The sequence below is a fragment of the Amblyomma mixtum genome, chromosome 3 (assembly GCF_055824585.1).
Source record: "Amblyomma mixtum isolate Tamu chromosome 3, ASM5582458v1, whole genome shotgun sequence".
In the NCBI taxonomy this organism is placed as follows: domain Eukaryota; kingdom Metazoa; phylum Arthropoda; class Arachnida; order Ixodida; family Ixodidae; genus Amblyomma; species Amblyomma mixtum.
This window is the reverse complement of record NC_143014.1, coordinates 167,578,233-167,588,699: the sequence shown is the minus strand read 5'-3', so window position 1 is coordinate 167,588,699 and position 10,467 is coordinate 167,578,233. Positions and strand designations below refer to the sequence as shown.

The following is a 10,467-nucleotide window of genomic DNA, read 5'->3' as shown; positions in this document are numbered from 1 at the left end:
CATAGGAGCTGTGCTGAATTCCGGCTGTGCTTTTTGTAAACTATAGACTAACACGGAACCATTTTCGTTTAGTGTTATCATATGTAGAGTACATTCTGTGGTTATTTTTTGTTTTTTCATACTTTCGTGGTTCTTTCATCAGAAATATTTATATTTTCTTTTTGTTAGCGCTAAAAGTTTTGGAGTAGCCGGCTCCTATAAGTGGCGTCGACCTCGTAATTTTCATCAATAAATGCTCTTAACTCACCCTCTCCCTGTCTGTCTGCAATTCAATTTTTCACTCACAGCGTGAGAGGTGCCGCGACTGCCTGTCTTACGGCCAGTAAACCTACCCGACAGTCGTCAGTTATCCAGCGTGTCCCTTGGTGCCGGCACGGGTGGCCCGGGGTGCGTGCAGCGCCGACCTGCGCGCCGGCAACTCACCGGCGTTCGCGGCGCCCTCCAGCGGCGGCGTGGCGTGCGCGCAGCAGACGACGCGCGCGCGGGCCCAGCAGCAGCAGCAGCGGCGGCCGCGGGCGAAGCATGAGTCAGAGCGTCGGCGGCGTCGGTCCCGACCGGTGTGTCCCAGCGTCGACCCCCCCGCGCCAGCAGCGGCGACTCGTCGAGGCCCTCGGCGCGCGGCGCTCGCTCACTCGCTGACTCTGCGCGTACCAAGGCGATGCAGTGTCGCCGCGGCGCTACGTGAGGGTGGCAATGCGCGTGTGAGCGAGAGGTGCTTGCTTGGCTCGTGTGGCGTCCCCAGGCGATGTTGTGCTCCGGCGTCGTGCGGCGTGCGCTCTGCGCTTGGCTCGCACTGGGCTTCGCCGCCGCTCCTCCGGTCCGCACAAAGGAGATCAACGAGCTCGACGCAAGTGAGTAAGCTCTCCCGTGCGTTGCCGCAGGTCTTCCCGAATAGGTGGCCGGTTGTAGCCTTCCCTTTTACACAAAGCGAACGCTGCAACCTCCCCAACCAAGGTGCACCAGTCGCTGTCACTGGCAAGCCGCGGTGTCCCGCGTGTGTACGCGCGCTGCGCGTAAAAATACGAAACGCGCGTTGCAACGAGTACCACGGCATTGATCACGAGTGAACAATAAGCTGAGGCTAAAACCCAATCAACGCCGACAGCGGCAGAATGACGCCGTCCTTGTTTTTTCGGATACATGGTTCTCGAGTTAAGGCCGAGTTTAAAAGACACCACGAAAAAAAAAGATGAGAAACCAGGGGTGCAAAGTCTACAATCTGTATTCTATTTACGCCCCTCCTATGGGGCATCATCTTATGGTTTCTTCCTGCCCATATACGTATGAAATTAAAGTGTATAGCTTCTGCTCGAAGGCGTCATTCAGCCCCACTGGCTCGTTCGAGTGCTTTCCAGCCGACCGATTTCGGCAGCGCCGGCAGTGAATAACGAGCTTTGCTTCCCGCGAGCCGCACCGAAGACAGCGATCGGGGTTGCTTCGTTTCATTACGGATTTTCTGCGTCGGCGGACTGCGCCCCGAAAGCCGGCGCGCCATGACCGAAAAGTCCCCCTATAGCCACGCTTCAGCAGTGACATCTCCCGTAGGGAAATCATGGCTTGTTTGGTCGGGCTGCCGCCGGAGCAGAGCCACTTGAGATTATGTTCACGATCCGCCGCCGATGCATGCCCTGGGCGGCGCGCTGCCGCTAGCGAGCGAGATGACAGGGCGGGGAAAGCCACGACGGCGCCTATGTAAACACGCCATGTGCCGGGCCTGCACACCTGCCGAATGGAAGAAACGGAAGGCAGGAAAAGAAAACGCAGGATAGTAGGAACATAAAAGACGAGCTTGTTCCGTGTTGTGTTCGCTGCTTTTGTGGGTCGAGGGCTCACAACCCACACAGAGGTCAATAAATTCCCTGACGCCTATCGGCTGTTTGCTTACCCATTATAGCAATCATTTCCCAAGCTTCGTTGCCGCCTTTGAGACAGCCTTGCGATTATCTGTGCATTTTTGGTATTAATATGATTATATTATCATCATCATCGGCGTCGTGGCCGGCGTCGCCACCCCCACTGTGAACAAGGAACACGCGAATACGTGCAAAATAGAGGAAACAGGCTAGCCATGCCCCAGCGAATCGGGAGAGCAGGGAGCGAAAGTAAGGGCAAAAAGCAACAACGCGAGTGACGGTCAAGGCTTGCTCGCTGGGAGAATTGCAGAACCGCTCTGCGGGCCTCGTACCGACGAGACGCCAGGCTGCCTGCGAATAACAAGCGAGAGAAGTTCACGGCAAGTCAAGCGGACGAAACTTGGCCGACAGTTCAGAGCGGGGACCGCTGTCAGATAGGCCCTGAAGTAGCAGCTGCTCCAGAGTGTCTTTGCAGTTGCCACGATAGCTCGACGCTCGTCCCAGCCAGTGAAGCCGTTCCGCCGCATTTGACGTCTCAAACGCAGCAACTTGTGCTGAAGGGAGTTCGCTGGCCGACTGAATCAGCCACGCCGGAACTTCCGGCAGTACGCTCGTATGAATGAAAACATGCAGGGACTACTAGTCTTGTGTCGTCAATTCTACTAGAGTCGATTTCAACGAAATCGCGATTGTCAACTAAGCACGCAACCGCGATGCATTCACAGAATATATAGGCGTGTGTTTTGTTGTGTATACGGTAGTGCACTGCACGGGCTCGGGCCGGCCCGAAAGCCCGGGCCCGGCCCGGCCCGCGGGCCGGGCCGGGCCGGGACATGATTTGTTCTGCCGGGCCTGGGCCGGGCCCGGGCCTGAAGTTGCGGGCCCGGGCCGGGCTCGGGCTTAAAGCTGCGGACCCGAGCCGGCCTTGGGTCCGTACAGAAACAGCTGGTGTCCGACTATTCATTCGTTATTGCTGAGTGAAGTACACAACTGCGTCATTGGAGCAGCAACGCGGTTGAGCTATGGGTTATAGTACGCGCTGAGAAAAAAACTAAGCTTCATTACTTATTTATTTGCCCTATTTCCATGCCGCGGTGGCTTAGTGGTAAAGTTTCTTGACTACTGAGCCGGGGAACCAGGGTTTGCTCCTAGCCTCGGCGGCCGCATTTCTGTTCAGGCGGCAAGCATGACAGCCATGTACTTTGTAGTATCATTGCTCATTGAAGAAACCCAGGCGGTCGAAATGATCCTTTACTTTGGTGTCTCTCACAGCCTGACTCCCCTGGGGCCCTTAAGCCCCAAAAACATAGCTTTTATTTAATAGCTATATTTTTCCCATGAGAGAAAATTCACAAACTAAAGCGCGTTTGGTTTTCTTTTTGATCAGCTGACCGGAACATCTCGTAAATGAAATAGCTACAAAAGCTCGCGAGAGTTTGTAAATCTCGTCTCATAACCACATCTATCCCTCCTCGCTTCTTCAGCCTGGTTGTCATGACAAATGTTTTACCCTGTAAGTTATCACATGGTTCGAGCGCGTTATCTTCTGCTCCACCAGTAAGAGTAAAATTCAACCGGCCTTAATTGGCCATTGATCGTTCGTCATCCCAAAACATACCTATACACTATTAGAAATCCATTCGGGGAGAACATATAAGTTTAGGACGCTTATAGTCTTCAAACACACACCGTGAAATACTCAAGTCTTTTAGCTTTTCGTTTCTGCTGAAAGGCGACCATTTCGGCTATGAGTTCAACCTGAGAGATCTCGTTCACTAAAAAAAAATGTCATCCTACTGCTTGCTAGGCAGCTTTAATGTTTATACTTCGCGGGCGCCAAAATATAACTGATTAAAATCATGGGGGAATGCAAAGTAGTCTATTACGCTCGTATGCAGCCCTTCTTATTTGGCTCTCGGAACTTCCGAGTTTATTTTTGCGCACCTACACGAGATCACTGTCCAAAAGATGGGCCTGGCGAGCACTACTCTTAATCACTTTCTTCTGGGTTAAAAAGAACCAACTTTCTGCAAGCCAAACTGTGGTTTCAGATCCTTTGCCGGCCAGTTCCTTATCGGTATAGTAGCAGTCTACTTGCTCAGAGTGAGCAGTATACCTCAAGCATTACTGTGAAACGGGCCGGGCAGGGCCCGGGCTGGGCTTCACTCCGGGATTCACGGGCCGGGCCGGGCTCGCTAGAGCGATAATTTAGCGGGCCTGGGCCGGGCCCGGGCTTGAAGCCGCGGGCCTGGGCCGGGCTCGGGCTTCATGTCTCGGGCCCGGGCCGGGCTTGGGCCTCAAATTGAGGCCCGTGCAGTGCTCTAGTATACGGCCATGTAGTGGACGGCCTGACAATCTTACTTCACTGCATGCTGCAGAGGTGCGGGGCAAAGCAAGATTCAAGAAACCGTCGTCTGGGCAGAGCTATCGCCTGGACTTGAGTATTAAGGCGAAAGCCTTTAATGCCTCATCGTTGTCGACAGAAGGCTGTCAGCAGAAGGTTGTCAGCAGGGGTTCCCCGGTTTTTCTAGTCAGACAGAAAAAAATCTTCGTGCACGATGGTATTCGAACCACCATCCTTCCGTTCAGCAGCCGAGCGTGCTAATGGCTACGCTACTTCCTGCCAACTCATATGTAGTTCTCCTTGTCTAGGACGCTGGAGAGTGTTTGCAGAAAGGCGTCGAATCAGACGGATGCCCCCCAAACGCCCTCTAGTGTCTCCAGCAATTAAGATTCACAAAAAATTGTGTACTTAATTAACATCTTAACCACACATCAGTCACACAAGCAGCAACACCGCGCTAAAGGCTTTCGCCTCACCGCACTTTAGGTCAGCAAAGTGCCTCCCCGAATTTTTTGAAACCTGACATCTCACCAGACGCAAACTGAGCTCATATAGTTGCCTTCGTAAACTGCGGGCTATTTTGATATCCAGAGTGCCTAAACTAGTCAAAGATTCAAGAGCTGCTTGTTCAGATGCCGCTTGTCAGCTGAAACCCATTAACGCTACCGGCGTGCAGGAAGGCTGCGTTGTTTCAATCGTATGAGGTTCTGAGCGGCGTGCTGATGACGAATGAAGCGCTCCTATCGAAGCCTGTGACCCTAGCACCTTTTACGATAAAAATTTCTTTGCCCGTTCAAATTCCCGTCGTTGTAAACTTAAAGATACATAGAAATTCTACGTGAAATCACTTGTCTCACATATTCGCTTGACCAGGATTTTCTTGCGACCGGGCTGTGACCGCGGACTAACCACACAGAGCAGAACAAGACGTGACACTGCTGCGAAGAGCAGTGACTAGAAATGATTCATTTTCTTGTCCTGAGCGCAGCACGAGCGAAAGCACGCGCCTCCCAGGCAAGAAGAAGAAGCGCTTGACTGGAAAAGTCAAACGCTTGCCCGCAAAGCCTCACTGTATGGTTTGAGGAAGCCGGAAGGAGGCTCGTGTCTCTCCCCCTCTTCCTGGTGAACCCGCTAACGCATGAAAGGAATAGAGGGCGAGGAGGAGTCCTTCCGACTGCACCTTTTGTGCGAAAACGCCCCCGAACAACGGAGGGAGGAACCGGAGTTACGGAGAGCCGGCTTCTCTTTTCGCTTGTTTTTACTTCTTTAAAGTCGCCTGTGGAAAACGTTCCCGGAAGCTCGGAGTTACACTACGTAGGTGGCGACAGTGTGGCTTACCGCCTCCGCCTCACGTCTCTCGGACCCATGTCCGTGCCATGCCAACGCTACAACGAAGCTGCCTTCACTCGCAGTGCTGCCGTGGCGGTTCAACTCCGCACGCTCAGCTATGTGCGTCATAGTTGTGAAAACCTCCCAAATATGGTGCAGATCACTGGGAGGCACTTCCAGTTAACTTATTTTAACCTCCCAATAGGCGTAAGGAAGAGCGCTACATTAACTTTTTCAGAAGGGCACGTTAAGAAATCACTTTCGTGTACGGAAGTGATTAATGATTATTTGGATCGTCTAAGTTACCATGGCTTAAAGCAAGACCTTATTTTGCGGAACTTGTAAAGTTGAAGTTTATGACAAGTGGCTCTCTTGTACACTTACACTGCAGGAGGAGGACAAAAGGCACATTTCCTGACGGTGCCTGCTCCCGGAGTGGCAGAAAAGGTGCATTCGAAATATAAGCGTAATCGACATTGGTAACTATACCCAGCAGTATGAGTGTACTAATTACTGCCCAAAGCTACAGCTGGTATGTAGAGGGCGCAGTCTCGGAAGGTCCCAGACTTATCTGAAACCGCAGTTCTTTTTTTTTTTTTTTGCGTGCACCAAAATGTGAGCACACGGACGTTTTGCATTTTGGCCTAATTTAAATGTGGTAGCCACGGCTGCCTGTCGAACCAGACCCCTGTTGCTCAGTAGCAGAACACCACAGCCACCGTGCCACTACGTCCTTCATCGGGGGCACTTTAATTCTTAGGCTTCGTGCTAACTCGCGCGCGTATATGCATGAGCATCACGGCGAAAGAATGGAAGAGTGCGTCTTTAACTTCGCTGCGTTAAACTTGCTTAAAAATTCAGGGGGCACTTTGACTGTCCAAAGTGCGTAGAGGCGAAAGCGTTTTCCGCACCACTTTCAGTGCTTCTGTGGCACTGGTGGCGTCACATGTAATTGAGTACTAATTACTAAGTGATGACAAATCACTAATTAATGCTTAATTACTGATTAATGCCTGAATACTAATTAACTGCTAATTAAGCTTAAGCTTAAGCTTCGCCTTTAGGAGTGGAACGCGACAGCGTGTTGTAGCGCTGCCAGGGAGTCCACGGAACGCCACCACCCGTTCGGCGCGATGCCTTGCCGTTTCAACGCAACGGTTTTTGAGGAAAGGAAATGGCGCAGTAAATCTCTGTCATCTCGGTGGACACCTGAACCGCACCGTAGAGGAACGGAGGAAGTGGGAGTGAAAGAAGAAAGGCGAAGATGGCCCGTAATGAAGAAAATGAAAATTGTATTTGAGGAAAGAAAATTATGCAGTAACTGTCTCACACATCTCGGTGGACACCCGTCAAAATTCGGGGGGGGGGGGGGGGGGGGTGCGCTTTTTGACCTAAAGTGTGGTCACTGATGTGTGGTTAAGATGTTAAGCTTCGCCTCTAAGAGTGGAACGCGAGAGCGTCTTGCAACGCTGCCAGGGAGTCCATAGAACGCCATCGCCCATTCGGTTCTACGCCTCGCTCGTCGGTAAATTGGTTTTTGAGGAAAGGAAATGTATTTCTCTCTCATATCTCGGTGGACACCTAAACCTCGCCGGAAGGGAAGGGAAGAGGATGGCAGTGAGCGAAGACACCGTATTCACTAGACGTGCCTTTGTTCATTCCAAACCATCGAGCTGGCATGGCGGAGTGGATAGCATGCTCGTCTCGCGCTCCGAAGACCGGGGTTCGATTCCCGAGCTCGACCAATTTCTTACTAGGTTTTATTTATTTATATGGCCTGACTAGAGAAGTTAATTAGGCTAATTGGGTAATTAAGCAATTAACTAAGCTCAGTCCCACTTACTTGGAGCATCACTATATGGTCCCTTGAATTGGTTGCATGGTTACTAGCCAAAGTACAATTGGCCCCGTTTGAAATTGGCGCACTGTGACGTCACGACCGTTTCGACCAACTGAAAAGCGTGACATTCTCTGTCGACAACTGCTGCTTATAACGATGAGACATTAAAGGCTTTCGCCTTAAAATGCTTCTGTGGTTCGCGTAGCAGATGATACCTGTGCGTGGCCTGGCGGAGTAACACTTTTTTTTTTAATTCACTCAAAGTCACACGTACAAAGCTATATTCTAGAGCTGTATGCTATAAGCTATGAAAAATAGGCACCCTCCGGTTGACATGCGGCGAGAATCTTTCTTTCTTTTCCTCTTTATTCCTCTCGTGTGTAGATCACCTCGTCCTGCAGAAGCGTTGTATCTCAAAAGAGTATTTTGTTAAAAGCAATGGTTTAAGCAGGAAAGGCTCGTAACAGTGAGGGATAATTCTGCACCAGAAGCGCGTTACCTTCGCGACACGGGGCAAAGGCGAGACCCAGCAAAGATGTAGTCGTCGGTGTATAGGGCGTGTGTTTCTCGACCGCTTCCTGTGCTGGGATGGCAACGCTAATCGAAAGGCGCGTTCACACTTGTCCAACAATCTGGTGAGCGAAGCGGATTCACTCGCCGCAAAAACTATGACCTGTTCACACCTGTTGACGCCTGGGTGAGGCGGAACCGCCGCGCCTATGCTGTTTCTCGCTTTTCCACACCACGTCGCTGCTGGCGGCATTCGCAGATAGAGCGAGAAGAGAGCATAAATTTACGCTGTCTAGGTACCATAAGTGTATGCATACTTACCTACGTTAAATTCATGCGCATTTCCGCTTTTAGTTCAGCGTATGCTAGCACAGACGCAAAAATAAACTCAGCCTATAGTGGCGTCATCTGGTTGTCAGGACGGGAACCATGCATTACTGTCAACAAACCTACTCTCTTCTTAAGCCTAGAAGCGGCAGAATCGTCACTCTTGATAAAAAAAATACAGCACATTTATCACGTATACGTTTTCTTATAGGCGAGGTGAGTCGAAGCGAAAAGCCGATGCCCCATTTAAGGCCAGTGAACGCATTGAAAAAGGCAGCAACAACGAGAATTCAGTCCGAAGCGAGGGGTCCGGCTTCGAAGGGCCCCGCCATGTTTGTCGCCGCGCGGCGGTAATCGGTCTGGACCTATCGGCCTCGCCGCACAGCTTTCTGCCTCGCTCGGCGTCAAAAGTGGTCGAATCAGCTTCGCTCGCCGGTTTTTTGGGCAAGTGTGAACGCGCCTTAACTCATAATGATGCGTGTGATCAATTTTCTCTTTTTTTACCAGTTTTATTCAGCTCTACACAAATAAAGAAAAGAGCGTCCCTGACAGGAGAGAAATACTTTCGTTGCATAAGTATAGACCTCTTGCATTGCCCAGGGGGCGCTGCGAAAATGGTGCTAAAGAGCGCCCTCTGCCCTCGGCTGGGTAGTACCGGGCTCTGGCGTCTGCTTCGGAAAGCACGTTGGCGGTATTGACCCGCGACTTTCGCTTGTGCTGTGCCATGGCCTACAGCGAATATCGGGCGCCGAAGATTTTTTCAGGGCTGGCGCGCTGTGTAAAGGGAAGAAATTATGCGACGCCAAGTACGTGTACTCTGTTCAAGAAATAAGCGGCGAAGTTTCAGCGCGGTGTCATTCGCAAGTGAAGAGAGTCGCGTACGAAGTTGAACTTCAGATAAGGTCTGCACGCTTCGAGATTTAAGCGTACCAACGCGATGAAATACTTGCAATATATGAATTCGCAGCAGCGCTAAACAGACATGTATACGGGACTGCTCGAGCGCACGACGGTACACGCCGCGCCAGCAGCGGTCTTTCAGCATGCCACGAAACGGTGGGCCTCCTGCAGTCTTTGTTCACTGCATCTCGCTAAACAAGTAGTCATGCCTGCTTTGTAGTAGCCGCCATCTGTTCCTTCAGCAAATGCTAACATGATGCAATGCATATATGAGCTCGCAGCCGAATAAAGCTGCAGCGCGAGCTCGTGCGCTGCGCGCTTGATGTAGCTTTTCATCCTTAAAACGACATCGCTCGAACACGTTCGCTGTTATCAGTGATGCCGCGCTGCCACATACGTACTGGTTTGAGGTCGACAATGTGCACATTTCACTCTCGACGCTGGGCCGCTCGTAGTGCGCAGCGAATTCGCACCTAATCAACCCCCCCCCCCCCATTTGTGGTCATTTGCACGCACCTGGCCACCTCACCACGTTGCACCGGTCGAATTGTCAATTGTCTCAGTGGCCGGGTCTCTAGTCGTGAACCACCAGCCATGCCTGCTGATATGCCGATTTGCCCTAATAGTGATTATCTGAAGTGAGATGTTGACATGACATATGAATTACACCATGCATTTTTTTGTGCTCTTTGCTGTGTTGTGCATTCCCTTGATATGATCTCTGAATTATGCTGTTCATTTCTCGCCTTTTGCTGCTTGCTCTGTTGCGCATTCCCTACTGTTTGGTGATTGTCATGGTACACTTTTTGCTGCTTGCTTGGTCCAACTACCTATGCAGGGATGTACTAAACAAGTTGTGTTGTAGAATACATAAATTCTCATTTGACGCCTGCATATGCGGCTGCTCCCTACATATACATTTTTTGAGAGAGGTAGGCGTCAAAAGAAGACGAACATAAGGAGGATGAAACCGGCTGTAGACCGCAGGGAAGATTGTAGGGACATATGAGGGCTGACTGGCATTGTTTTGCTCGTTACCCACAAAGTGGCGACTGCATATCCTGGTGTTCGGCACTGCATCCCACGGTTTGCCGTCCGGACTGCATGTGCAAAAAGAACGAATTTCGGCAACGCGGATAACCAAACAAACATCAAGGGAGGCGAAGCAGCCAGCACAACGCGAAGGTTCGCTTACTCAGTGCGTCGAACTGCAGCTATCCAGCGCGCCCGGCGCTCCGCTTCGTGAGACCTTGAAGGAAAACGGTGGAATTTGATATTGAGATTCAGAACTTCTTGCTCGTGGCAGCCCACGACACAGCAGTAACGACGGTGACGCTTTTTCGAGACTGAGCGAAGTCTCTCGG

The 10,467-nt window shown here is 51.3% G+C and overlaps 1 protein-coding gene across 1 annotated transcript in view; it reads left to right on the top strand.

Moving 5' to 3' along the window:
• The first annotated feature begins 502 nt into the window (after positions 1-502).
• LOC149352629 (uncharacterized) overlaps positions 503-10,467 on the top strand; it is a 137,952-nt gene continuing 127,987 nt past the window's right edge. Inside the window, exon 1 of the mRNA XM_089581828.1 lies at positions 503-851. Coding sequence (XP_089437954.1) covers positions 746-851 — 106 coding nt within the window. The 5' untranslated portion in view covers positions 503-745. The remainder of the gene's footprint in view (positions 852-10,467) is intronic.